The sequence below is a fragment of the Giraffa tippelskirchi genome, chromosome 2 (genome assembly GCF_054371585.1).
Source record: "Giraffa tippelskirchi isolate mGirTip1 chromosome 2, T2T-mGirTip1v1.2.pri, whole genome shotgun sequence".
NCBI lineage: Eukaryota > Metazoa > Chordata > Mammalia > Artiodactyla > Giraffidae > Giraffa > Giraffa tippelskirchi.
In genome coordinates, this window is record NC_137276.1 from 110,027,815 (window position 1) to 110,055,801 (window position 27,987).

Here is a 27,987-nt window from a genome sequence, read left to right on the forward strand (position 1 = left end):
TGCTGCAGGCGCCTGACCCCTGAGGGGCGTGCACACTGCACTGAACAGGCGCTCAGGACTGGGGGTGGCAGAGGCCGAGCAGGAGACCAGCGCCTGTGGGAGGCTGTAGGGAGAGCAGCAGGACCGGGCCACTGGGCCGGCCACAACGGGAGGGCACTCCTGGGGTCCGGGGGCATGTCGTAGGGGCCCGGAGCAGAGCCCTGCCTCCTGGGTCAGTAGCAGAGGCGAGCCCCCTTCCCTCAAGCCCCGCTGGTTCCCTAAGGATGGAGGAACGTGCTGCTTGCTGCTGCCTCTCCCGGCAGGGTCCAGGGGGCAGCTGTGGTGTCTCCCGCGGACGCACCAGGGGACCACCTGCCCTAACTGACCTGTTGGCTGTGACTTACCGCAGGTCCAGCCTCTTCCTCAACCCTCAGGGCGCCCCGAGATGCCCCGCTCACCCAAGCCAACCTCAGCAACCCCAGAGGCAGCCAGTTCTGGAAGCCCTGCCTCCAGCAGGCATCCTGCTCTGAAGTCGGAGCAGCAGCCTTTTCTGTGGACCTTGGGTGAAGGCCAGAGGCCACAGGAGGAGCTGGGATCAGCTCAAGTCAGGGTCAGGTCCTCGCCTGTGGCTGGGGGCAGGGCTGGGCCCCTCCATTGGCTTGTGGACACATGGAGTCAGGTGCCCCCTCACGTGGGTTGCGTGTCCACATCGCGTGTCTGGGCATCACATCTCAGAGGATGTATGACTGGCTCTCAGGCACCAGGGCAACACCCAGGGTGGCATAGGCAAGTCCCCTCAGGGCGGGTGCGTGAGTGGTCCCCAGGAGGGGGACAGCGTCAACCCAGCTCTGAGCAAAGGAGGGAGAGGATCTGGGGTGAAGTCTGGAACTGAGGTGCTTCCACTGGACAGAACCACCACCCCCAGTGCCCTGCTTCTCCCCTAGAAACAAGCCAGACAAGGATTTGCACTTATGTCCATTTTTTAAAAAAGGTACAAAGCATCGCTGAAAATGCAATCACCTGGACAACTGCAAACGTCACAGTTCAGCCACGGGTCCAGGAACATGGCCCCCTCAGCCCAGAATATCCTGTGGGGGCTCGGTCCCCTAGACTGGCATCTGGGACCACTCTGCTGGTTCCCTGGAACAAGTGGGACCTGCTTCCCAAGGAAGTGAAAGCAGGGAGGCCTGGTGGGCACCTGGACCCTACCACTGGCCCCAGGTAGGCAGGGAACAGAAAACCCGCCCCCAGTGGCCAGGGTGCCCTGCCGGCTGGGGGTCACAGCCAGGGCATGAAGCAGGGTTGAGGGGTGCCGTGCTCTGGGTGCCAGAATGCAAGTCAAGGACCCCTCATGGAGGCCAGTGGCCCTCAGACCGTGGGTCCCAAGGACAGACCACCAGGGCCTCCTTCACAGCTGCCACAAGGTGACGATGTGGACGTGATGCCGGAGACCTGGCTGCTGACACAGAGAAGACAGGGGGCTCTGAGGTCCAGGCCTGGCTTGCTGCCTGTGGTGTCAGGAATCTGACTGCTCACGGGGCGGGACAGCAGGTCAGGTGAGGTCAGGCCTTGGCCTCAGACTGTGGGCTCAGTTCCCCCACGGCAAACACACTATCCTCCAGGGCTGGACGCAGGGTCCCGTCCTGCGTGGCCTTCTCTTGCACAGGACTCACCAGCTCCTGGGCCGGCGGCAAGGGCTGGTGGCAGCTCTGTTGGAAGTGGCTCAGGCCCACCAGCACGGCTGCAAGGAAGTAGGCGGCGAAGAGCACCAGGAAGTACACGAAGTAGACGAGGAACTGGAACAGAGAGGTACAGGTGAGGTCAGGGGAGCACCTGGGGGGAGAGGGCACCCAGGGAACAGGGACATGGGGACAGGGGGGCACAGGTGAGGTCAGGGGAGCACTTGGGGGAGGGGGCACCCAGGGAACAGGGACATGGGGACGGGGGGCACAGGTGAGGTCAGGGGAATGCCTGGGGAGAGGGAGAGCGGGCACCCAGGCCTCCACTGGCCAGCCAAGCGTCAGCACACCCAGCATTTCTGAGCCTCTACGATCCTGCCTGAGGCATTCTGATCACTTGGTGTGACAGCAAATGTGCACTTGGCTCTGGGACCAAGTCTTCACACCCGTGTGGGTGGAGCCTGGTGGAGGAGAACAGACCATCCAGTCGCCGAGTGCAGCCCCCATGGCCCTGGGGCCTGGGCAGCCATGAACCCAGCGACCAGTGAAGCTGCCCAGCAGTGATGCACAGGGACCTGGGCCCAGCACAGGGGAACCTCCCACTGGAATCTCAGATCACTGGGGGCAGGGGTGCAGGGTGTCTCCTTCATCTGTGGGCCAAGTCCCTGGAGCTCTACTCCCCCAGGGGGGCTCCCTAAGACCCAGTTTGGCACCAGCACACTCAGCCCTCCTAGGAAAGCTCGTTTTCAGAAGCAAAACCAGGAAGTGAGCCATCAGAGACTTCACTTCCAGGACCCTGGGGCTGGCATGTCTTGCCTGTTTCTCTCCAAGTGTGAGTGAACCCTGGACACTGCTCAGAGAGCACTCAGAAGGTGACTGAAAGCTGGACGGGCAGACCAGCCTCGATCTTGGAACCCAAGGGCAACATGGCAATGTGTTCCCTGGTTTTTTCTTCTTTCTGCTGCCTGTATTCTTAAAGGAACCAAAAAAGCCAGCAAACCAGAAATCCCAAAACACGTGGAAAAAAACCCAACATTATCAAAAGCTGCCCCAAAAGAAGGACCAGGAGAGGGACCACCGGCCCAGCAGGATGGAGCACTAAGCATGGGAACCGCTCTGCTCCAGCCAGACCCCATCCTCATGACCCAGGCTGGGTGGCCCCCGGTCTGCTCAGGTGGTGCTGGTCAGGGCCCAGTGGGGAGCTGGAATGTTCAACCCCCAGAGACCACACAGAAAGCCTGGACTGTCACTCTTACCAGGCGATGCCCCCCCACTCGCTGAAGAATCAGGACTTTCAACCCACCCAGCAGTAGCAAGAATGCTCTGCCCCCACCAGGATCACTGGAGGCCACAGGGGGAGCGGAAATGAGGCACCCAGGCCCCTTCCAACCACTGGTGGCCACGTGGGGAGCTGGCACTCCCATCCTTGCCCAGCAGCAAGGAGAAGCCCCCACACACCCCTCAGTGTGAGGAGGGCTGAGTGGGGAGTCTGGACACCCACCCCACCTGCCTGTAAAGAGGTACAAGCTCCTAGTCCTCTGCGAGGGTGGTGTCAGGAAAAGCCAGCTAAAACAGAGGATTAAATAAGATCCAGACGGACTTCCCTGATGGTTCAGTGGCTAAGAATCCACCATGCAATGCAGGGGACGCAGGTTCAATCCCAGGTCAGGGCACTAAGATCTCACATGCCTCAGAGTAACTAAGTCCAAGTACTGCAACTAAGACCCAAAGCAGCCAAATAAATATTTTTAAAAAAATAATATCTAGAATCTCATATAACATAATGGCCAAAATGTACAGGTTTCATTTTAAAAAATCTCAGCAAACTCAGAAACTAAGTTATCTAAATGAATGAAATACAATCAACAGACACTGATACCAAGATGACAGAGATGATAAAGCTTTGCAGAAAAGAATGGAAGATATAAAGAAGAAAAGTTAGAACAGAAAAATATAGTAACCAATATAAAAACTTAACAAATGGTCTTGACCACAGAATGGAGGGAACAGAGAAAAGAAATCAGTGCACGGGAAGATGGAACAATAGAAATGAGCAAATCGAAACAACAAAACAGATAGGGGAAAGAGCAGAGGCTCATTCTCTAGGGGACAAAACACTGTATGGGAGTAAAACACGAAGAAAGAAAAGGGACGGAACTGAAAAAGTCCTTGAGGAAATAATGGCTGTGAAAATGTCTCAAATCTGGCAAGGGACTTAAACCTACAGATTTAAGAAAGTGCATGTGTATCACATTCAGTTGCTCAGTCATGTCCAACTCTTTGCGACCCCACAGACTGCAGCCCACAAGGCTCCTCTGTCCATGGAATTTTCCAGGCAAGAATACTGGAGTGAGTTGCCATTTCCACCTACAGGGCATCTTCCCAACCCAGGGATTGCACTTGCATCTCCTATCTCCTGCACTGGCAGGCAGATTCTTTACCACTGAACCACCTCCAGTTCAGTTCAGTTCAGTCGCTCAGTCGTGTCCAACTCTTTGTGACTCCATGAATTGCAGCACGCCAGGCCTCCCTGTCCATCACCAATTCTCAGAGTTTACCCAAACCCATGTCCATCGAGTCAGTGATGCCATCCAACCATCTCATCCTCTGTCGTCCCCTTCTCCTCCTGCCCCCAATCCTTCCCAGCATTAGGGTCTTTTCCAATGAGTCAACCCTTCGCATGAGGTGCCCAAAGTATTGGAGTTTCAGCTTCAACATCAGTCCTTCCAATGAACACCCAGGACTGATCTCTTTTAGGATGGACTGGTTGGATCTCCTTGCAGTCCAAAGGACTCTCAAGAGTCTTCTCCAACACCACAGTTCAAAAGCATCAATTCTTTGGCGCTCAGCTTTCTTCACTGTCCAACTCTCACATCCATACATGACCACTGGAAAAACCATAGCCTTGACTAGACAGACCTTTGTTGGCAGAGTAATGTCTCTGCTTTTCAATATACTATCTAGGTTGGTCATAACCTTCCTTCCAAGGAAGCCCCTTAAGAGTGTGAGGGAACCCAAACAAAACACCCACCCCAAATCAGACCAACACAGATCATAGTCAAGCTTTTGAAAGCTAAAAACAAAGAAAAAGGAAAAGTCCTGAAAGCAGCCAGAAAAAAATGACACTGTAGGGGAAAAATAATTAGAATGACAGTGGATTTTTTATCAGAAACCAGGAAGGTCACAAGGAAATGACAAATTTTTCACATGCTGGACAAAAAAATCTGTTAACCCAGAAACCTATTCCACTGAAAACATCCTTCAGAAATGAAAAATAAATCAAGATAGTCTCAGGTCAAGAAAAACTCAGAGAACAATTTGTCACCAGCAGACCTGCCCTAAAAGAATGCCTGAAGAAGTTTCTCTAAACAGAAAGTAAATGATAAGAAACCTGTAACATCAAGAAGGGGAAACAAGAGTGATCAAAATTATGGGTAAATAGACTTTTCTTCTCTCCAGTTTCCTAAATGTTTGATAGCTGAAGTAAAACTTATAACCTGATCTTAGGCAGCTCTAATGATATATAGGGGAAATAAATAAGGCACTTGTACTACAAACAGTGGAGGGAAAAGTGACTTAAAGGAAGTGAGATTTCAATACTTACTACAACTGGCCATTTAATACACAAAGCAACTATCAAAAAAGTTATCACAAGAGATACACTCAAAATATATAACAGATAACCCAAAATGAAGTTCTGAAGAATCTGTAAATAACATATGAAAAGGCAGGGGAAAAGAAAACAGAAACAAAAGACAGAGAATAAAAGGGAAAAAAAAATGAAATGACAGATGTAAGTTCTGCTGCTGCTGCTGCTGCTAAGTCGCTTCAGTCGTGTCTGACTCTGTGCGACCCCATAGACGGCAGCCCACCAGGCTCCGCCGTCCCTGGGATTCTCCAGGCAAGAATACTGGAGTGGGTTGCCATTTCCTTCTCCAGTGCATGAATGGGAAAACTGAAAGTGAAGTCGCTCAGTCGTGTCCGACTCTTAGCGACCCCATGGACTGTAGCCTACCAGGCTCCTCCGTCCATGGGATTTTCCAGCCAAGAGTACTGGAGTGGGGTGCTGTTGCCTTCTCCACGTAAGTTCTAATACAGGACAGCACAATTACACTAAATACAAATGGTCTAAATAAGCCAAAGAAAGAGGTTGGCAGAGTGAGTTAAAATACATGACAACCATATGCTATCTACAAGAAACTCAAGTATAACAATACAGTCAGGTTAAAAATAAAAGGACAGAGGCTTCCCTGGTGGCTCAGTGGTGAAAAACATCTACCTGCCAATGCGGGAGACATAGTTCAATCCCTGATCTGGGATGATCCCATATGCCACGGAGCAACTAAGCCTGTGTGCCATAACTGATGAGCCTGTGCTCTGGAGCCCAGGAATTGCAACTATGGAGCCCACACGACGCAACTACTGGGCCCACGTGCCCTAGAGCCTGTGCTCAGCAACAAGAGAAGCCATTGCAATGAGAAATCCATGCACTGCAACTTGAGAAAGCTTACACAGCAATGAAGACCCAGCACAGCCAATAAATAAATAAAAATTGGGGGGAAAAAAGCCAAAGGAAAGCAGACAGCTATATGAATATCATGTAAAGTAGACTTCTGAGAAAAGAAAATGACCACAGGCAGAGAAGAACATTATATAATGTTAAAAGACTCAATCCACCAAGACACACCGTGCATGTGTATACAACAAATAGCTGAAAAAATGTGAAGTAAAAACATGATAGAATTGAAAGAAAAAATAGACAAATTCACAATTATAAATGAAAACTTCAACATTCCTTTCTCAACAATAGGCCAGACAGAAAATCCATAAGGATACAGAAAAAATCAATACCACCATCAACAATAGAATGTAACTGGTATTTATAGAATACTCCACCCCCAAACAGCAGAATTCACATTCTTTTCAAGTGTCCATGCAGCATATCCTGGGCCATAAAACAAACCTTAACATGATGCAGATTGTGTTCTCTGATCACAACAGAATAGAATCAAAAATATAAATCAATAACAGAAAGATAGGAAAACAATCAAAACACTTGGAAACTAAACAAAATATTTTGAAATAATCATAGGTGAAAGAGAAAGTATGAAAAGAGACAAAAATACATAGAAATGAAAGAAAATGAAGATACAACATATCAAAATCTGTAGGATGTAGCTAAAGCAGGCTCAGAGGGAAATGTATAGTAATAAATGCAAACATTAGAAAAGAAGAAGTCTCAAATCATTAATCTAAGCTTCTATCTCAAGAACCTAGAAAAAGATGAGCAAAATAAATCTAAAGCAAGTAAAACAAAGGAAACAGTTAAAACAAAAGTTCTAGCCAGTGCAATAAGACAAGAAAGTAAATAAAAAACATTTAAGAAAAGCCCTCCCAGAACAAATTAGTGATCTCCACAAGGTTACACAAGATTAACACACACAAGTCAATGTATTTCTTATACAGGCAGACCTCAAAGATATTGCTCAGTTCTAGACCACCCCAACAAATATTGCAATAAAGCAACTCACACAAATTTTTTGGTTTCCCAGTACACATAAAAATTATGTTTACACTATACTATAGTCTATAGTGCATAATAGCATTATGTCTAAAAACAATGTACATACCTTAATAAAAATATTTTATTGCTAAAAAATGCTAACCGCCATCTGACAATGCAGGGTTGCCACAAATCTTCAACTTGTAAAAAAGTCAGTATCTTCGAAGTATGGTAAAGTGAAGTACAATAAAATTAGGTCTGCCTGACTTCCCTGGTGGCTCAGACAGTAAAAGCGGCTGCCTACAATGCAGGAGATCCAGGTTCAATTTCTGGGTCAGGAATATCCCCTGGAGAAGGAAATGGCAACCCACTCCAGTATTCTTGCCTGGAAAATCCCATGGACGGACTGAGGAGCCTGGCAGGCTACAGTCCATGGGGTCGCAAAGAGTCGGACACGACTGAGCAACTTCACTTTCTTTTCTTTCTTTCTTATGCTAGCAATGAACACCGGGACACTGTTATGGACTGAAGTGTCTCCCTTCAAAATTCATTGTTGAAGCCCTAACCCCAAGTATGCCTGTATTTGGAGATAAGACCTTTCAGGAGTGATTAAGGTTAAATGAGGTTATGAGGGTAGAACTATGACCCAGTATGACTGCTGTCCTTACAAGAGACAGAGACACCAGGAGTGCACACAGAAGAAAGACCGAGTGAGGAGAGGGGCCTTGGGAGGAACCAAACCTGCAAACACTTTGATCTCACACTTCAAGCCTCCAGATTGTTAAGAGAATAGATTGCTGTTGCACAAACTGCCCACTCTGTGATATTTTATTATGGCAGTCCTTGCAGATTAATGCAGACACCAAAACTAAAAATATCACATAACAATTGCTCACAAAACACTGAAATACCTAGGAATAAACCTAAGAAAACATGCACAGCACTACAGTACTTGCATGCATGTCAAAAACTACAAAATGCTGAAAGAAATCAAAGAAGTTCCAAGTAAACGGAGAGACATACCATGTTTACAGGTTGAAGACTCAACAGAGTAAAAGATGTCAATTCTCCCAATACTGAGAAACAGGCTTAATGCAATTCCTAGCAAAATCACAACAAAAGTTTTTGTCGATATAGACAAGATTACTCTAAAATGTAGAGGAAAAGGCAAAGAAACTCTAATAGCTAAAACAATTCTGAAAAAAATTTCAGAGTTGGAGGAATCAGTGTACCCAAATTTAAAACTTACCACATAGCTACACAAGCAGGACAGTGTGGTGGTGGAGGAAGGGTGGGCACACAGTCCAAAAGAACAGAGAACCCAGAAGCAGGCTCATACAAGTGGTGAAAAAGCAATTCAGCCTTTCAACAAATGGTGCTGGAGTGACTAGACATCCAGACAAAGGAATGAAACAACATAAATGTCACAACTTACACAAAAGTTAACTCAAAACAGGTCACAGACTTAGGTGTCGAACTATAAAACTTTAATAAAAAGCTGGGGAAAATCTTTGGGACCCAGGACCAGACAGAGTTATGTGTGCTGTGCTAAGTCAGTTCAGTCCTGTCTGACTCTGTGACCCTACGGACGATAGCAGTTCCGGTTCCTCAGTCTATGGGGTTCTCCAGGCAAGAATACTGGAGGGGATTGCCATTTGCTTCTCCAGGGGATCTTCCCGACCCAGGATTCGAACCCGCATCTCTTATGTCTCCTGCATTGGCAGGTAGGTTCTTTACCACTAGTGCCACCTAGAAAGCCCAGAATTATTATATGTTATACCAAAACTAAGATCCACAAAAGGACAAAGGAATGAATCAGACCTCATCAAAATTAAAAACTTTAACTCGGCAAACAGCCCTATTAAGAAGACGAGATGGTCTGCTATGGACTAGGAGATGCCTGCAAAGCACATGTCCAACAAAGGACTGGTATCTGGAATAAGCAGACATGCTCAAACTCAAGAATAAAAGACAAAGGCCCCAACCAGGAAATGGGCAGGAAAGGGGAGAAACTCTTCACCCAGGAGGATGTACAGATGCAGCTGCACATGAGAAGAGAAGTGTCACAGCCATCAGGGAGTTGAGCGTGTGCAACCTCAGTTGTGTTGGACTCTTGGTGACCCCATGGTCTGTAGCCGCCAGGCTCCTCAGTCCAAGGAATTTTCCAGGCAAGAATACTGGAGTAGGTATCCATTTCCTTCTCCAGGGGATATTCCTGATCCAGGGATCAAATCCAGGTCTCCAGCATTACAGGCAGATTGTTTACTGTCTGAGCCATCAGGGAAGCTCATCATAGCCATCAGGGAAATGCAAATTAAAACCACAGGGATCAGCTCTCCACACCATTCAGGGGGGCTAAACAAACGGTGACCCCATCAAAGGCTGGTGAGAATGTGGAGAAACTGACTTCCTCAGGCATGGCCAGTGAGAATTAAAAACCGGTGCAAACAGTCTGGCAGCCACCCCAGGACTCAATGACTGCACTCTGGGGCATTTATCCAGAGAAACAGAAATCCAGGTTCACAAAGAAAGCTATATACCAATATTTAGAGCAGGCCCCAACTGGACCAAGCTGGGGCTCCTGGTGGTAAGCAGGTAAGAGCCTGGGTCCAGTTACCAGGGAACCCACACAGCACAGGACCCGATGGGAGTAGCTATGTGTCTCTAGGAGCTGGGACGAGTGGTTAAAAGTCAATCCTGACTCACAGGGTTCCACATAAGGGCACTCTCAATATGACAACACTACAGAAATGGGGGCACATCGGGGCTGCTGGGGTTGGGGTGGAGGCGGGGGGGGGGCCCAGCGTGGCCACAGGGGGTGGGCAGGCATGCTCCCATCTCGACTGTGGGGTCCACATCCCCCTAGTGCCTGCACCCCAGAACTGCAGGATGTGGCCAATGGGGAGGCTGGGTATGTGAGTCTCTGCATTACCTGTTACCCCATGAGTGAGTGTGTGGTGACCCAGAAATACTGTTTAACTTAAAAGTCAGCCACCCAGGCCAGCTCCCCACATGCTCTGGGCTGGTTCCCACCACCAGCTCCGTTCCCCACCCCCAGTCTCACCACCCATGACGGAGGGATGGGCCCCCAGTGTACTGCACGTGGAAACAGTGAGTGAGAGGAGCAGGGATGACTCTCCTGCCGGACACCACCAGGATCCATAATTTCTAACTACAAGCAAGCCTGTAGAGCTACCTTTTAACCAGGAAATTAAAGCAACCAGACAAAAATCAATATAATGTCAGCTTGCCATAAAGTGCCAGGTGGTGGGGCTGGGCTGAGACAGGGGAGGAAAGTCCAGCCCTGTTCCCAGCCTGGAGCCCCTCAGAAGCCCCACTGCCCAGAGCTGGGACGACCAGGGCTCCAGGGAGGGGGAACACCCCTGGGTGTGGAGGCCCCTGGCAGGCCAGGTGGACGGCTGCCAGCAAGGCCCACAAACAAGCCAGGAGGCAATGGTGCTCCCTGGGGAGGCTGCCGCTCCAGAGGGGAGGCCTCACCAGAGGGCCCAGTGAAGGAAGGCCCAACCCACCACCTCTGGACGGAGGTCTGGTGCCTTTGGACTGCCCCTCCCACCCAGCTGTAGGTGCAGTCACACACGCCCCGTGGACCCAAGTCCAGCTCGGCCACCCTGCTCAGCCACAGTCCCCAGTGTTCAGCTTGGGGGGCCCTCCTGGGGAAGCAGGGCTGAGACCTGCCTACTCGGGTAGACATAGAGGGCCACAGGCTCTGATGTCCTTCCCGAACCCCAGTTTCTGAACAAGAGGGTCTCTTGTGCCCAGAACCTTCTCCCTGGTCAGCTCTGGCAAGTGAGTCACCAGGGTAAGGCTGACCCAGCACCCTTGGACAGAGGGCTGGACTTTTCCATGGAGCCAACCACGCCCCAGGGAGGCCCAGCTCCCAGCAGGTGGAGGCCGCGTGGTCCCCGAGGAGCCCGGTGATGACCCTCCCGCAGGCCCATCCTCAGGCTAGTTCCAGCTTGCTCAGAGGTCCTGCCCTGGCCGAGGCACCGGGAGTCCAGCCTGAGCTTGTCCCGGGTCTCACGTTCTTTTCAGGAGACTGAGGACTGGATGGAGGGAGGGGTCAGGAAAGGGTTTGACAGGCACCAAGGTCAATCAACCCTAGAGCTCCGCTCTCAGCTGCCCCCACAGAGAGCTGTCCCATGAGCAGGACCCATTGCAGGAAGGGCTGTAGGAGAGCACCGAGAATGCTCAGGACCATGCCTCCAGCCTTCCCAGGACCTCAGCCAGTGTAGGGGGTACCCAGGGCCCCACGCGCTCCTGCAGAAGTGACTGGCACCCAGGCTGGCTTCGGGGACCCCAGAGGTCTCACTGGACTTGACTGCACATGCCCACCGCACTGCCCAATGTGGGCAGCATTCGCAGCCCCAACCTGAGCCCCACAAGGGAGCTGCACAGGTTGGCAGCAGGCAGCCAGATTGTGGCCCTCGGCCTCCCTGCCCTCTGACCCTTCCCTCGCGGCTCCCGCTCAGTCCAGAGAGTTTGGCCAGAGATGCCACTGCCTGCAGCGTGTCTACGGTCTGGGTCCCAGGAGGGGTGGCACTGCTGGCCAGGCAGGCACCAGGAGGCCTGGCCAGGACTTCTCCCCCAACCCACCCTGAGGCATCCCTCCTCCAGGAAGTGAGCCTGAAAGCGGAGCTAACCTGAGAGTGGACCGGGAGGCCCAGGCCCCGCTTGTCAGAGACGATGAGGGTGATGATGGTCTTGAGAACGGTGGCAAGGAACGTGTTGATGCCGAAGACCAGGGCGCGGAGCTCTTGAGAAAGAGAAGCCGCGATCTGAAAACTTAACAGGGAAGCGGGCTGAGGTCAGACCGCGGAGGCAAGATGTGCCCACAGGTACAGAGGACTCAGCTAGGGGGCAGTGCTCTCAGGCAGCCAGGAACAGCCGCGGGTCCACCGAGGCCACGGGGCTTGCAAGGAGACCATGAGACCCATTCAGCGCCTGGGCTGCCCACCACCCTGGGCCTCTGCTCTGAGCTGTGCATCCTCCCTTGATGACCCACAAGGGAGTGCAGAGCCAGGCGCAGAAGGCAGCCCTAGGAGAAAAAGTCTCCTGGAAACACTGGGACAAAGTAAGTTGTCATCACTACAGGGTTCTCAGAAAACTGGTCCTCCTGAAAGCAGGGTGTTAACATAACCACAGGCACAGACGGGCACGAGGAAAATTATGGATTTAATGTCCCTTGTTGTTAAATGAGTCAGTAAATTAGAAAAAGAACCATAAAACAAAGAAGCAAGGGGAATTAATATGCTCAGTGCTCCCAGCGCTCTGCACAGAAATTAACATTTGAATACACTTTCAATTAAAAGCCCCAAAGTGCCTTAAAAGAAACTAGACAGGAAACGTTCTCAAGTTTTGAAGAATGAGTGAACAAAAATAGCCAAGAAGCCTTACAGAAAATGACGAAGGCTGGGGAGCTTCTGCTGGGGGTGCGGGAGGGTTGCGACCATAAGAAATACATGAAGTGCCAGGGTGGGCAGTCTCGTGACAGGTGCACAGTAACTCAAGCAATAGATTAACTCCTGCAAAACAGGAGCCCAGCCAGGCCCCACGGGTACAGGCAGAACAAATTGCCACCTGTACGACTGCTGGAGATGATGCTGCCAGAGCTCCATGAGTGGGATTACAGCCAACGGTAACACTGTTACACACTCTATGAAAGGCTCCTGCCACCACACCCACACGTGGAGAATAAACGGGCTGCAGACGACCGGGGAATAGGAAATCCCAGCGGGAAAAGACCCCACGGCGGTGAACTGGCCAGGACAGCAGGGAAGGGCCGCTGGCCCACGAGCTGCCCTCCCCCTGCCATGCAGGCCATGCACCTGCCTGGCTGTGCCTTGGGCTTATGAGGTGGGGGAGGTGACCCTGGCAGCCTGACACTCACATGTCAGCCATGGGGGCTGGGGGGTCTGCTGTCTCCTTCTCACCTTTGTGTCTCTCATTTGACCTTTTCTGCATCGTATTTGATCTTTCTGCTACAAACACCCACGGCTTTTACAATTAACACACAAGACACTAGGTGTCCTGAGAGAAGTGAGGGGAAGACACCAAGGGCCCTGGCGCCCTTTCCACAATGCTGACGGTGGCAGGAGAGGTGGGGTGCCTACAGGCTGAGAGTGCATCAGGACGGGAGGATGCAGTGTCCCGCTTGTGTGGGAGGCCAGGCCTGGGGCCATATCCATGGGCAGTTGGGGAAGGCGGCCACGGCTACAGGGGCAGGAGGGCGGCGGACATGCCAGCAGGGCCAGAGTGTGGTCTGGGCGCCTGGGCAGCACCAGCCCTGAGGGCAGGGAAGGAAAGGACTGGGTCTGATCCAGGCTCCCTCCCACAGACCAGGGCAGGCATGGGTCTGACGTGCAGGGGGCCTGTGAGACGGTGCAGGGAGCCAGGCCACCATGCTGTGGGCAGGGGTGCAGGCTGCAGAGGGGCAGAGTCTGAGGACACCATCCAAGCTCAACACAAGGCAGGGGCAGATGTTCTCACGTGGGTGTGACCGTAGTGGACGGTCCAAGTCGGGGTGGAGGTGCCGCGGGGGAGACGGGGCGCAGAGGGGAACTGGAGCCAAACAGCCGGGGACAATGACAGGCCACCTGCTAGGTACAGGTGTTGAGTGTGTGTTGTGTCACATACGCGGTGTGCACACGTGTGTCTGGGGTAAACACACGGTGTGAGAGGTCCGGTTCAGAGGGTGCACTGAGGGGGCAGGAGCCAGACCCAGCAGGACGTGGCTAGGGAAGGTTCTGGAAGGTACAGGGGGTCGGCAGGCAGCTCTTGGGACATCCCCAGGCGGGTGCAAGAGCGTTACCAGGGGTGTGAGGAATGCAAGGGCATCAGGGAAGGCCTCCCTTAGGCAGAAGCCCAGCTGGGTCACCCAGTTACTGCCGCTGAGCCACCCTGCCCAGAAGCGGGAGAGCACGGGAACGGCCTCAGAGGCACCCATGACAGGACCTCAGGGCCGGGAGGCAGGGAGGAAGGACTGCAGAGGTCCAACCTGTGTGGACACCAGAGGCTCAAGGAGGGAGCACAGGGGACGCCCACACAGGCCGGACTCCTCACCCAGCCTTAGGGTCCTGGCAGCTGGGGCAGGGCATGCCGTGGGCAAGGGGGCTTCTGGCTAAAGGTACCTGGGGCTCACCCCCCGACACGAGCAGTACATATCCTGCGGCTCCCCATGGAACCTTCTGGAAGGAGGCCTTCTGCTACATATCGTCCATAGTCCTCCAGCCACCCACGCCCCCTCCAGTTTCTCAGGCCACCTGCCAGCCCCAGCCCGACTCACGTGGCGATGGGCACCAGGAACTGGTAGGAGCCGCGGAAGAGCACGAAGGCCGCATAGCACAACCAAATGTCGTTGGTCTTGTACATGAGGAACACCAGCCCCGCCTGCAGCACCGTCACCACTGCGATGACCAGCCTGGCCCACAGCGCCCAGCGGATCCTCACGAAGCCCGCAGCGAAGGAGGTGAGGGCACCTGGGGAGACAAGTCGCGTCACGGCCATCCCGGTCATCCCGGTCCTCACGGTCGCTGCCCCACGGGGCGGGGCGTACCTAGCAGCGTGGAGGCGGCATCCGCCCCGCCGTTGTAGACCCTGGTGGTGTCCGTGGTGGAGTGGACCACGTTCCACAGGATGTGCACGTAGTAGACGATCAGGTAGTAGCCGGCGGAGTTGAAGACCCACCAGAGAGACCAGAGGCGCAGCTGCGGCAGCTGCACCACGCGTCCCAGCTCTCCGAGCATGCGCACGAACGTCGAGTCCCGCCAGGCGGCCGGCAGCCAGCCCAGCTTCGCGCCCGCTGCCTGCGCCTGAGCCGGGTTCATCCGGTCCAGCTCGGAGGGCGTGGCCCCGGTGCGCTCGGGTGCTCCGCGGTTGAAGAAGAGGCTGCGCTTGGGGCGCTTCAGGAAGAGCGCCAGCACCAGGCTGAAGGTGAGGAAGGCCAGCGAGATGTAGTTGAGCGTGGAGAAGGGGACCCTGCCCATGGTGACCAGCAGCTGACCCAGCACTGAGCTGGTGAAGACCCCCAGCAGCACGGAGGCCCGCGAGTAGCTGGCCATGCGCTGGTAGCAGGCAGGGGGCACCAGCGAGAAGATGTAGGAGGAGTAGGCGATGCGGGCAGCCATGGTGATACTGTAGAAGAACTCCATGAACTGCATGTGTAGCACGGTCGAGCCAAACAGCAGCAGGAGCCACACAGACACGTAGCTCAGGCCCTGCAGCAGCAGCACCGGCTTGTAGCAGAGGTAGTCAGTCAGCAAGAAGATGGGCACCAGCACGGCCAGGTACGAGTAGGAAAGCACCGGCGTGATCTCGTTGGTGACCTGTGGGACAGCACGTGCATGACCCTCAGCCCCAGAGCACGCCCCCTCTTGCTCTGGGCGCCCGTCACGTCTGCTGGGCTGTGCCTAGCCCCTGCGGGCCCCACATGGACCCCATGCACCCCCAAGTCACACCATCTCCTGTGCCCCTTTACGACAGTGCCCCACCAGGACTACGTGGCGAGTACTGTCCTCCAAATACGTGCAGCCTTTAGGGCTGTCCAGGGCATCCGAGGAAACAGAGAGAAGCACAACCAGACCCCCAAATGTGTTCCACTCTGATCCATCCCCAAAGGCATGCTCCTCAGGAAGCAGCTTGGTATTGATACCTGCAGAGCGCTGCTAAGTATGCTGAAAATAATCAGTAACTACATGCTAAGCCACGTTGATCCAAGTTTGTCTCTAATGAAATAACAACATGATAGGATTTCACCTTAAATCTAACGATATAGAAAACAGAACTGTGACTGATCTACACTCTTGCCAGCAGCCAAGGAAGGCCTTCAGTGGTCGGTCTCACTCGAACCCAGGGCACAGGGGATGCTGCAGCCACCCTTGCACCAGCCACGCAGGAGAGCAAAGCTGGGCCCTCACCCCCACCTGTCAGGCAGGACTAGGAGCTGCCTCCATGGGAGCCAGGACTCCCAGCTTCACCAAGGGAGCTGTCCATGGCCTTGGCCGTTCAGCTCTCCACTCAGACAGGGCTGGCCCAGTGGGACACTCCCTCCTGGGCACAGAGGGCAAGGCCACAGCCACAGACCCCCTGGGGATGCGAGCCAGATGTCCTCCCACTGTCTAGGAAGGGCCACCTTGGGCCTGCCCCCCAGGAAGAGGTCCCAGCTCTTGAGAGACCCAAGTCTTTGGCCTCGTCCCCTTCCTGGGGGATGCACACAGGAGGCAGCCTGCGCTCGGAGCCTCTCTTGAGGCCCAGCTGGGTTTTTAGCAGGTGGGCTCCTATAGGAATCCAAATGACCCTACCTGACCCTCCCAGAGGCTCCACCTGACCCCAACTGACCCTCTCAGGGCCTAGCCATGGCTCAGATCACCCAGGAGCAGCAACAGGTGAGTCTCTGGCCTTGTTGGGCTCTGAGAGGCTTCTGCTTTCTTGGTTCCCACCTGACTCAGGGTGCTAACCCTGAATGCACCTGACCACCTCCTAACACCAAGGCCCACTTTACAGATACATCAAGGGCCCAGAGCTGAGCCCAGGTCAGCACGGGGGGTCCAGCTGAGCCCACTGCTTCCTGGAGGCTCACCCATGGTTTTCTGCAGCTGTCATGTCTGTCCACCCAGAACTTGCAGCCTAACTGGCTAGGCCCGGGCACTGCTTCTCAGTCTGTGCTCAGGACCCCAAGCTGGCCACACACCCACTGCCTCCAGGGCTCCCACTGGAAGCCACCCAGTACTGAGCACTAGAGCCTCAGGACAGTCCAAGACAGTGTTGGTGCAAGTCTGTTCTCAGGGGTGCTGAAAAACCAGTGCTGGTCCCAAAGCCATGGGGGCCGGCTGCCAGGTCAGAGCCTTGTTTATGGAAAATTTCGGAAACATCAAACAACCCCGCAGTTAGTGGTCGAGCCCTCTTGGCAGGCAGCTTGCACAGCTGTGGGGCCATGGGGTCAGAACCGCAGGAGGCCAGCCGTTCTTTCTTGGCCCCTGACTGCTGCCCATGCCCCACATCCGCTTTCTCCAGCTGGGCAGGCACGCAGGCCAGGGGGGCTGACCCATGTCATACTTGGGAACTGCGGGGACCACGGCACCCACAGAGTCCCTGTGGCAGGCGGCATGAGGGCCGCCTCATCCTGGCCCAGCCAGTGTTGCTGAGCCACGTTCCCAGCACCTCGGTATGGACAGAATAGATCCAGACTGACAGGCAGGATGAGGAAGCCATGCCCACACCAGGATCCAGGTGGCCTCAGGGCAGCCAACAGGAGACTTAGCCGGGGCCCCATTGCAGGCAGGATAAGGATGGGACGCCACGGGCTGAGGACCATGGGACGAGGGGCGCAGGGCAGGGGCAGACCAGAGGTGACCAGAATTCCAAGAGGAGTGGCATCAACAGCCTACACCTGGCTGCACCCAGAAGGGTGCAGGGAGCGAGGGCAGAACAGGGGCTGTCACACCAGTGACAGGCAGGGTCAGCTGTGGGCCAGCAAGGACTACTGTGTAAAACGTCCTGGGCCGGGGTCATCATGGAGATGGGATGGGGGCTGCAGGACCCAACCCAGGTAGCTCAGGTGCAGAGGAGTCACAGGCCCCAAGGTGCAAAGCAAACCTCGTACCCGCCAGGAAGTGCTTCATGAACCAAAGGGCGGGGGGGGGGGGGGGGGGGGGCGGTGTGTGTGCAGGCAACACTCAGCATAAACCGGGAAGAACGGGGCTGAGTTCACAGTGAAACTGCAACCCAGAGGACGCGGCAAGCAGGGAGGAAGCTGATGGACAGGAGACACCGGGCCCCCCCAGTACCAGAAGCCCACCAGGCCCAGGAAGGCAGACGCCCGCAAAGGGGGAAGCTGGCAAGGCCAGGCTTGGGGACAGCCAGGAACACGAAACACCACAGCAGAAATCAAGGAAATCCAAGCCCAGCAGCAAGCCCTTCGCCTATCAGATGGGCACAAACTCAACAGCGCCTGGTGGGTGCTGACGAAACGGGAGCCAGGGCCTGGCCTCGCCCTGCAGAGGGTGGAGGCGACTGCGGCTGCGTTTCCCCTGGGGGACGCGACGAGCTGGAGACCTCAGAGACCTGTGGAGCAAGGCAGGGGAGGGGATTCTTGGTGGTTTGAGGCCCTGGGTGCGAGCTGGGCAATATCAGCCTGTATCTATGTGGGAGAAGTGACCGTGGCCACAGACCCGCCGGGCTCTCCCTGAACAGGCCTCTGCCGATCTCGGGTCACATCCAGGGCCTGGTGGGTGGCTTAATTTCTGGAAGCTACTATTTAAGAGCTAACTTGTGACCTGAGAGGGCAGGCAAGTGGGAGTTTACTACAGAGATTTTCCTTATAGTTATTTTAATGGCGCATCCCACGGGGGCTCACTCCTAAGTCATCTTGGCAGCAGACGACGGGCCTTTGCGAACAGAGTGATGTCCGGGGAACTGGCCAGGCAGTGAATGAGGGACATGCCACACCCACTGCTGGAAGGAGGCAAGGCCCCCCACCCCAGACTCACCTGGGAAGTCACCCCTCTGGCCGTGGGGTTGGAGCCATCACACACATGTAGCTTTGAGCCCGTGCATGACGCTGGGGCACATGGGTGTGTCTGTTTTCCAAGAGGGCTACTTTGAGGGGGCAGGCTCGTGTGCACAGCGATTCCATGTGACTTAATCCTGGGATCACTGAGGGGTGGGGGCCAAGCCCTGGACCAGGGAGAGGCAGGAACTCCCTGAAGAAATGAAGTGGGAAATCCCCATGGGACCCAGTGGGGTCCAGCACCAGCGGCAAGGGGTGTGGGGGCCAAGGTCACCCTGCAGGGGACAGATGAGGTTGGGGTCAGGCTCTGGGGTGGCAAGTGGTCCTAAGGCAGGATGAGGAGGGGTGGTGAACAGGCCCTGACCATGTGCTTCATCAACCAATGGACTGTGAGTCCTCTTGATTTGCTTTATTTTATGGAGATGGAAACCGGCAGGGACATTGCCTGCTGCTGCTTTTACTCTGTGTCTGATGCAACACTCCCGTGGGGGATAAACTTATTAGTTGGGTTCCAATGAGATCCTTTGTCCTTGTTGCTGAGCAAAAGGCAAATTCCTTCTGTAATCCCTCTCCGCAAACAGGCCTCTGCTGGAAGCAAGGGCTCCACAGGTGGGTGGGCAGGCAGGCGGGGGCCCTGGGCTCTGCCCTAGAGACCCACAGCGGGCATGACCCCTCCACCAGACCTGCCACCACCCCACAGGTACCTGGTGGCTGCCAGCGCCTGCAGCCATGCAGCCCCCATGCTGCGGCTCGTCCCACCCGCACGCGTGCCCAACATGCCTGTGTCTGTGTGAAATTCTTGTCGGGGCCCAGGAGGTAAGGCGTGATGAAGCTCTCCCCAGGCCGCATCTGGGCCATGAAGCCGTAGAAGCAGAGGAAGAACACCAGGCACCACCAGGACTGCTGCTCATGGCCGGGCTGGGGCTCCGCTGGCGCCTGCTTCTCCACCTCCGGGCTGGAGAGCGCCATGCTGCCAGGAGACGGAGGGGGCGTTGCACCTGAAGGGGGAGCTAGAGTCAGGGAGGCTCAGCAGACAACTGTGGCTGCCTCTCCCCAAAACTCTGCAGCAACGGGCTCCTCACCACACCAGTCATTCAACCAGAACTCACATCATACGGAGGAGGGGGCCTCCAGCTCCAGCCATGCGCCCCCAACCTGGAGCTTGTGACAATCCAGACACCAGGCCCACCCAGGCTGGGGTGTCACCACCTCTGGGGGCTCCAGGGCTGCAGCTCCGTAGGGTGGCGGGAACCACGTGGGGCCCATAAATGCTAAGTAACTGAAAGTAAATGCAATTTAAGATCCAGGTCCCCAGGAACCCCAGGCTCCAGTCATGCACTCACAGTGCCACCTGCTGTGGGCCGGTGGGCAGGCACGACCCCTGTGCTCTGCCCGAGGCCGACACGACCCCTCTGTCAGACCTCCTACCGCAAGGTATGACGACTGCTTCTGCAGCTGGAGTCTCAATTTCACAGCACCAGGCGTGTCCAAGTGCCAGGCACAGCAGAGAAGCGGTCCCGAGACAGCCAAGAGGACTGGGTAGAAGAGGCCCTGCTGGGCACACAGCCCCTCCGGGAGGCCAGGCACACACCCGAGCACAGCACAGGGGTCCATGATGGGGGCAGGGTAAGACCCCTCGCACCTCCCCGGGCAGGCCTGGGCCACACTCGGCAAGGGAGCTACGGTCTGATGAGCAGGTTCCTCCTTCCTCTCTCGTTCATTTCCGGGACTCACAGAAAATGGGGCAGGGGTGTCACAGCAATAACCCCCTGGAGAAGCCGGGGTTGGTGGGTTTATTTGTGAGGCTACAAGGAGGGGCAGTGGCGGCCCAGGGATTACTGAGTCCTAGGACCTGGTCCCAGCCTTCTCAAAAGCTAAGTGAAACACCAGCCAGGAAGGGGGCCAGAAGCCCCAAGGAGATGTGGCTTCCTGGAGAGCACACAGGCCGAATGGCTCCAGCAGAAAGACTCTGTTTAAGGTGGGCACACACGGCCCCAACTCCAGCCCCAGGACTCCCCTCAAGCTCACTCGCTACTCCTGGGCCACTACTGCCTGAGTGCCAGGAAAACAGAGACCCTCAGTCAGCTGAGCACCCAGCATGGGGTGAACAGCCAAGAACTTACAAAGCACAGGGCCACCAGGAGTGGGTTCCCACACTCTCTGTCCCCAGGGACCCCAGGGGCAGGCCCCACAGGCCACCATGCTCCCTGTCCCCACGGTCCCTGGGAATGGGCTCCACAGGCCACCATGCTCCCTGTCCCCACAGTCCCCGGGAGCGGGCCCCACAAGCCACCATGCACCCAGTCCCCCAGGGACCCCGGAAGCGGCCCCCACGGGCCACCATGCTCCCTGTCCCCACGGTCCTGGGGAATGGGCCCCACAGGCCACCATGCTCCCTGTCCCCACAGTCCCCGGGAGCGGGCCCCACAAGCCACCATGCACCCTGTCCCCCAGGGACCCCGGGAGCAGCCCCCACAGGCCACCATGCTCCCTGTCCCCAGGGACCCCAGGAGAGGGCCCCTACAGGCCACCATGCTCCCTGTCCCCAGGGTCCCCGGGAGCGGGCCCCCACAGGCCACCATGCTCCCTGTCCCCAGGGTCCCCGGGAGCGGCCCCCACAGGCCACCATGCTCCCTGTCCCCAGGAGCGGGCCCCACAGGCCACCATGCTCCCTGTCCCCAGGAGCGGGCCCCACAGGCCACCATGCTCTCTGTCCCCCAGGGTCCCCGGGAGCAGGCCCCCACAGGCCACCAAGCTCCCAGTCCCCACAGTCTCAAGAGCTCAGGAGCCCCCACGCTCCCTGTCCCCAGGGGCTCAGGGGCCCCTGTTCTGAAAGGTGTTGTCTTCAGAGATGACAGAGATTCCCTACCTGGTGCCCCCGAATCCCCGGGGCAGAAATCTCAGACTCCAGAGCACAACGGCTTTTTCATTTCTACTTCCTGGACTCCCACAGCTCCTGAAGCCCCAAGGCGGTGCTTCTGAGAGTCCCGTGAGAGCCTGTCAGTAGGTCTGGGGCAGGCAGGACTCTGCTCCCTGACACGCCCCCCCACCCCCACCCCGCACTCCCAAACAACAGGAGCTGATGACAGCTCCGCTCCCAGTATCTGAGGCCAGCACCACAACCCCCAGAGCTCAGACACCCCGGCGCCCAGCCCTGAGGGTCCCAACAGTCCTAAGGGTCACAACACAGTGGTGGACCACTGCCTGCCCCAGCAGCACAGATCTGTAAGAGTCCATACCCTGTGATGGCCAGGGAGCTGGTGAGGGGGTCGGGGGCAGGTCTGCAGACCCCGGGGTTTACATGGGGCCTCTGGGAGTGTCCCACCAGCTGCTCCCCTCCAGCCCACCCAGTCCCTGCAATCTGGGGAGGCTGAGCTCACTGCTGGCGTCCCTCACCTTCCTCCCCCAGCCAGCGAGAGAAGCCTAGGCTCCTAGGCTCCTGGACCACAGGATGAGGAGGGCCCAGGGTCACCTGCAGCCCATCCCTCTGGGCTGTGGCCTACTGGCTGGTGGGTCTCCCTCCCATCTACCTGCCTCTGTACAAGCTTCTGCTCAAGAAGCCACAGGCACAACCTCAGGCCTGCTTCCTGCTGGGGTGGCAGAAAGCAAGCAGCCTTCTCATCTGGACTGTGGTGCTGGGGAGGTAAGGGAGGTCCACTGACCCCCCAGAAGGAGGGACCCAGGCTGCCTCTGTGCTTCTCTGTGCCCCAGTGTCAGGGACCCACTCTCCAAGGACATGAGACAAGACGCCCACCCTGGACAAAGGCAGCCGCCTGTCCTAAGAAACATCTACTGCCCGGTGGACGGCCCAGTGACCCTGGAGCCCAGCCCCGCTCACCCCCCACGCCAGGGGAGCAGCAGTGAAGACCCAGAAAGCTCAGAAGGTACCAGACCCTGTGGGGTTCCCTTCAAAAATGGTCACTTTCATTTCTGCTTTATGTTTTCTCCTGAGTGTCACTTAAAAATCTGCCCCTCCCACCCACACAAGGCCCTCCAACTTTGGGGGTGGGGGTCACAGTCCCGGCCTGTCCTGTGCCAGCATCTCTGGTGACTCCCCATGTAAGAGGCCTTGCAGAGGCACCCAGGTCAGAGCTGTGGGGAGCGGGCCTCGAGGCAGGCTGACCTGTCACTCATCACAGGCCTCACTGAAGAGAGAGTGCTAGGCTTAAGGGGCTGGTGTCCTGGCCGCTGTGAGACCACCACCTGGGGCCATAAGCGATGGCACTGATTTGCACTGGAGGGGCCAGGAGGCCGGGCCCATTTTGGAACGCGTGTTCCCCCGTGCACCGCCCCACGCACTTCCCAAAGATTCCAAAGTAGGCAGACGGCAGCCAGCACAGGGTCACGGGGAGGGCTTGGGCCCATCCAGGGAGCACAGGCAGCCACACCAGAGCATAGGACCCCTGTGTGGGGCCGGGGCAGGGGTGCAGAAGAAAGAGTGGATGCAGAACTGGGCTCTTCCCCGGGGGCCAGGCGCTGTGTGTGTTCCTGGCAGCCTTGGGGGCCTCAAGGATTACCCACCCTGTTCATTTATTCGAACCACATGAGGGCACTGCCATGGCTAAGATTAAAGTCCTCTTCCAAACACTCAGGCCCAGGAAGGCGGGTCGAAGGGACCCGTCATGTACTCATGGCCACTGAAACAGGGCACCCAGGGCAAGGGAGATGCCCGAGCTCAGGGCAATGGGGCAGGCGGGCTGTTGAAGGAAGCACTGCCCGGCAGTTGGGCAGGCCACAGGGAGGACGAGGACCTTGGGAGAAGGTCCTGACCATCACCCTGGAAGGCCCCTTTTGACAACGCATGCTCCCACCTGCTCCCACCAGTTCTGTGCTCCCAGCACCTGGGAAGGCTGGAGACCCAAGACCAAGACAAACCAAACACCATGGCTCTTGTCTGGCGCTTCAGGAGAGCCACCACTGTCTCAGACTGCCATCTGCTCACCGGACAGAGAAAAGCCTTGTGCCCTCCCAGATCACATGACAGTTTGTGTTCCAAAGAGTAAAAAGGAAAACCATCTGGCCATCCCTACTGTGGACATCAAACCCACAAGTTGAAAACTCCCTGGACACGCTGGTCATCTTTGCCTAGCGCAGACAGCTGTAACTTGGAGTCATTAAACCCACCGACACCCCCTCTGAAAGTAAGCGTCCTGGCAGCGCAAGTTCTTGCAGTCCAGCAGAGGCTGCTGGGTGGGCTGCCCACCCGAACCCCGCGGGCCTGGGCACCTGGCTCCCAGACCTGCAGGGGGCCCCTCTGGCCTCCCTTCCTGAAGGGGTGCCCAGCAGGGAGCTCCAAGGACTATGGCACCCCCACGCTGTGGGTAGCCTGGAAGACAGCTGCTTCCAGATTCCCGCTGGCCTTCTGAGACCTGCGGCCGTGACACCGGAGTAGCGAGGAATCCCATGAACACACGTGTGACGGTCACTCCCGAGGCTCTCCAGCACAGGTGGGGGAAGAGCGTGCCTCCTGGAGAGGTGCAGAGTGTCCCACCGCCCTGGACACTCTCCAGCGACCGGCTCCAACGGCGCCAGGAGCTGCTCCAAGGGAAAGTTGTTCACACCTACAGACTCCAGGCGCAGGAAACGACAATGGCCTGGCTGGAGACCAGAGGCGCAGCCCGGCTCCCCCTCGTCGCAGCCCAGCTCCCCCTCGTGCCCGGAGCCCGCGCGTAAGGCGACAGAGGCTTGGAGAGTGCGCCGGGGTTGCCACGTGGGAAGAGGCTGCACGTGGGACTCACTGACCCAGCACTCATTTCCAGCGCCCCCGCGCTCACCCCCATCCCGGGACCAGGAGCCCCCAGATCGTGTCCCCGCGCCCACCCTCATCCCGGGACCGGGAGCCCCCAGCTCGTGTCCCCGCGCCCCCCCCATCCCGGGACCAGGAGCCCCCAGCTCGTGTCCCCGCGCCCACCCCAGCACCCGCAGCTCCTGCACCTAGTGCTCTCCCCGAGCCCCAAAGCCCGGCCTGCGCGCACTCCGGCATTGGGAGCGTGTGACCCCCACGCGCTCCCTTCAGCCCAGCCCGCAACCCCACAACCTTCTCGGACCGCGCTGCCCCAATACCTGCGCGCTCGCGGCCTCCGGGCTAGGGGCGGGGAACCACAGTGCCCACAATGCCCCGCGGCCGCTCGCTTCCGGTAGGAAGCGAACCTGGCCCCGCCCCGCCACGCGTTGCCGGGATACCAGCTGCAAGGTCTCCGACAAGCCCCCCGCAGTCGCACCCCAGGTCCCAACCCAGCGGGCGCAGAAGTCCCACGCGCACGGCCCGCGGCGACTCGGAACACTATCCCTACCCAGCCCACCCAGTCGCCGCCCTCTGGTCACGCGCCAATGGTCGCCCTGTGCTGGCTACTCCCTGTGCGTCCGCCCCGCCCCCGGCCACAGCCCCCGCCGCACACCTCGGAGCTCCTCGCGCGCCGCTCGCGCGTCTTTCGTGCCTACCCACCCAGCGCCGGACTTCCGTCACACTGGTCACAGCTCGCGGCTGTGCCGAAGGTCTCCAGACCGGGCCTGGAAAGAGGCGCCCCCCCCCCCAACCCCTGGCTGCGACTGCCCCTTGGACGACTTGTGCACCGTCTGTCTTGTAGACGCCCCAGCAAGAAGTTCTCGAGCTTTATCTTTTAGGTTCATTTATCCTGAGATGTGCCTGCCCTCGCCAACCCACAAACTCCAGCCAGGGACACTGGTCACTGAGCCAGGCAGGACAGCACTGTGGGGTTGGAAGGAGCTCCTGCCCCCTGTTGCAGACGCCTGTGTGGATCATCCTGCCCCACATTCGGTCTGGTAGGTGCTTCTGGACTCCATCAGCTCCTGTCAATCATGCGGGACTCCAGCAAGTACAGGCTCTGGTTCCCCTCCCCTCCCCAACGCCGGGAGGCAGAGCAGATTGGGGGAGGGGTACAAAGACAAAGGAGTAGCCCGGAGGCCCAGTTGGACCAAGCAGAAGGTCCCTGGAGGGATCCCAGGAAGGGAACATCCAGTCCTGGTGTCTGGCCTCACAGCCTCCTGGCCAGTGCCTCCCCCACCATGATCACAGCCAGACCAGCCCCCTGGACATGGCCTGTCTTGTGCTGTGCAGTCTTTGACAATGAGGGGTGCTGGCTGGGAGGACGCTGGTGAGTCACGAACTGGGAGGTTGGGGTGCCCGGGCTGTGACGCTCAGGCCGGAGCACTGAGAAGCAGCCCCTGTGGGAGGGGCCTCACAACCTCAGAAAGTGGCTGCTCCCTCCCTCTGCCCGAAAAGCTGGCACCAAGGAGCATAGCCGTTGGGCACCCAGCACTAGTCAACCATCACAATTGGCCAGGTTTGGGAACTGAGCCGGCCCAGAACAGCAGCGCAGCCCCTCAGAGAGCAGGACGGACATCACCCGGGGACCTGGTGTGCACAGGTGTGTAGAGAGCGGCTTCCCTCTTAGGTGGGATCAGAGCTTCTCCCCCACGTCCTTCACCTGGTGGCCCTTCTCTGGCACTTGGGCGTGTGTGGAACCCATGCCTCGTTCTTGTCCCTGGCCATACAAAGCCCAGGGAGCCGGCTGGAGCTGGGCTCTGGGTGGGTGGAGGAGTCACGCTCACCCTTGCCCCCCACCACCCAAGATCTGGCCAGGGCTGCTGTGTCTGGCTGGGCTGTGAGCATTGTCACTGGAGGGCAGCAACTCAGCGGGAAGAGGGAAGGGCTTCCAGAGTCCAGGATGTGATTCTGCTGCCAGGAGCGGCTTGGGCACCAGACCACGGCTCCCTAAGGCCCTGTGGGTGCAGCAGGCTGGAAAGTGAGGCTGCCAAGCAGTTGGTGTTCATTGTTCAGTTGCTCAGGCCTGACTTTTGCAGCACGCCAGCCTTCCTTGTCTTTCATGATCTCCTGGCGTTTGCTCAAACTCATGTCTGTTGAGTCAATGATGCCATGCAACCATTTCATTCTCTGTCGCCCCCTTCTCCTGCCCTCAGTCTTTCCCAGCATCAGGCAGAGAGGTGTGCAAAAACAGATGGTTTCGGGGCCAGCTTATTTTGGGGGATGGGTCTTGTGCTCCAGTCATCGTGGCTGTAAGGGGTGCTCTTGGCTTTAACAGTCCATTCGTTGGATGTTTATGTGCCTGCTCTGCACAGGGTCGGGGCAGCTGCTGTGGGGGTGGTGCAGAGGGCGTGAGAGTGGGTCCCCAGGTGGACCCTTTCCAGGAGGGTCAGGATGGGCCCGCAGCACTGAAGCACAGTTTCACCAGCCCGTAGGCTCCAGTCATGTCTGCTCCCAGAGATGGCCAGGGTCTATAGCCCTGCAAGAGCCCTCCCTTCCAGAAGGGGTGCTCAGGAGGGTTCAGCATTGTAGTGAACGGCAGCCCTCAGCCCATACCTGGCCCACCCAGCCCTGTCTCCCCCGCAGTGGGGTGCCCCAGTCTGTCAGCTCCAGGTGTCCCCAGCTCACCACCTCCTGTGATCCCCCTGAATATATCCCATCCCCCTTCCATCCCTTTCCCTCCCCAGAACCAGGTAGAGTCCGACGCCCCACGTCCAGGTTGAGACAGTGAGGGGCCTGCCCATGGCCATACAGGCCAGCCTGCCTGTCCACCTCTGGAACACAGCTCCTCCTAGGAGTGTTGTAGCCACGTGTTACAGGAAACAAACTTACTCAGAAGGACAGTGCAGATAGTGGAGTGCAGTTCATTACACCAGCGGGCCCAAGGCAGAGTCTCCTTTTAGCCAAGCACCCCAACCAGTTTTAGTGAAAACCTTATATACTCTTAAGTGTACGTGCCCAAACCCACCTCCCCAAATTCCTTGAAACTAATCTGAGCAAAGGAAAAGAAAGATACAATCAAAGTTAACCCGGAATCATATGCCTTAAGCCTAGGTAGTTAACAGTGGACAATTATCAATAGGCCTGTGGTCATACCCCAATAAGCGTAATAGAATTTATGATACTATTTGGTTACACAGATAATTAGGGTATTCTTTTAGGCAACAGAGAGTCTAGGTACAAGCCCTTGGGCTCTTCCATGGAGGGGGGGCTGGTTTTCCAGTTGGTATGTCGTTTCCATAGATACCAGGCATATAGCTTAAAGTCCACAGTCCGGCCCAAGATGGAGTCCTGCTTTCAAGATGGAGCCTGTTCTGTCTGTTTCCTCCTTCAGGAGGACTTAGAGGGGACTTAGAGGGGGGTCATCCTTAGAGATCCATGGCACCCAGTCTCCAAAAGGAGGGGACCTCTAGGATCTAATGCCTGATAATGTAAGGTGGAGCTGATGTAATAATAATAAAGTGCACATGACTGTATTGCTCTTGAATCATCCTGAAACCATCCCTCCCACATACCA

General features: G+C 56.6%; 1 protein-coding gene and 1 long non-coding RNA gene across 13 annotated transcripts; one reads left to right on the forward strand and one right to left on the reverse strand.

Moving 5' to 3' along the window:
- Positions 1–941: 941 nt before the first annotated feature.
- SLC19A1 (solute carrier family 19 member 1) lies at positions 942–25,128 on the reverse strand. Of its 12 annotated transcripts, none has more exons than XM_081574274.1 (7): positions 25,084–25,128; positions 19,795–19,964; positions 19,466–19,683; positions 14,735–15,503; positions 14,465–14,657; positions 11,823–11,964; positions 942–1,775 (listed from the first exon to the last, which is right to left on the reverse strand). In XM_081574274.1, exons 3-7 carry the CDS (start codon positions 19,652–19,654, stop codon positions 1,542–1,544), a joined length of 1,527 nt encoding a protein of 508 aa, XP_081430400.1. In that variant the 5' UTR covers positions 19,655–19,683; positions 19,795–19,964; positions 25,084–25,128; the 3' UTR covers positions 942–1,541. The 12 variants fall into 12 exon arrangements, with proteins under 12 accessions (XP_081430400.1, XP_081430404.1, XP_081430396.1 ...); XM_081574278.1 differs by lacking the exon at positions 25,084–25,128 and adding an exon at positions 24,749–24,778 and having other exon boundaries at positions 11,823–11,957; XM_081574270.1 differs by lacking the exon at positions 25,084–25,128 and adding an exon at positions 24,749–24,778.
- Positions 24,856–27,946, forward strand: LOC145539909 (uncharacterized). The gene is made up of 3 exons (XR_014078042.1): positions 24,856–25,468; positions 25,990–26,073; positions 27,714–27,946. It is a non-coding gene; the product is annotated as an uncharacterized LOC145539909 (long non-coding RNA).
- The last annotated feature ends 41 nt before the right edge of the window (positions 27,947–27,987 follow it).

What these genes read in the sequence shown, in the direction of transcription:
- SLC19A1 (XM_081574274.1), bottom strand. Translation starts at nt 19,654, where the DNA reads ATGGCGCTCTCCAGCCCGGAGGTGGAGAAGCAGGCGCCAGCGGAGCCC. An exon ending in TGCCGCCTCCACGCTGCTAG is followed by an intron (nt 14,658 to 14,734) that starts GTACGCCCCGCC and finishes TTGTCTCCCCAG; the next exon opens with GTGCCCTCACCTCCTTCGCT. An exon ending in TTCCTGGTGCCCATCGCCAC is followed by an intron (nt 11,965 to 14,464) that starts GTGAGTCGGGCT and finishes TTCCCTGTTAAG; the next exon opens with TTTTCAGATCGCGGCTTCTC.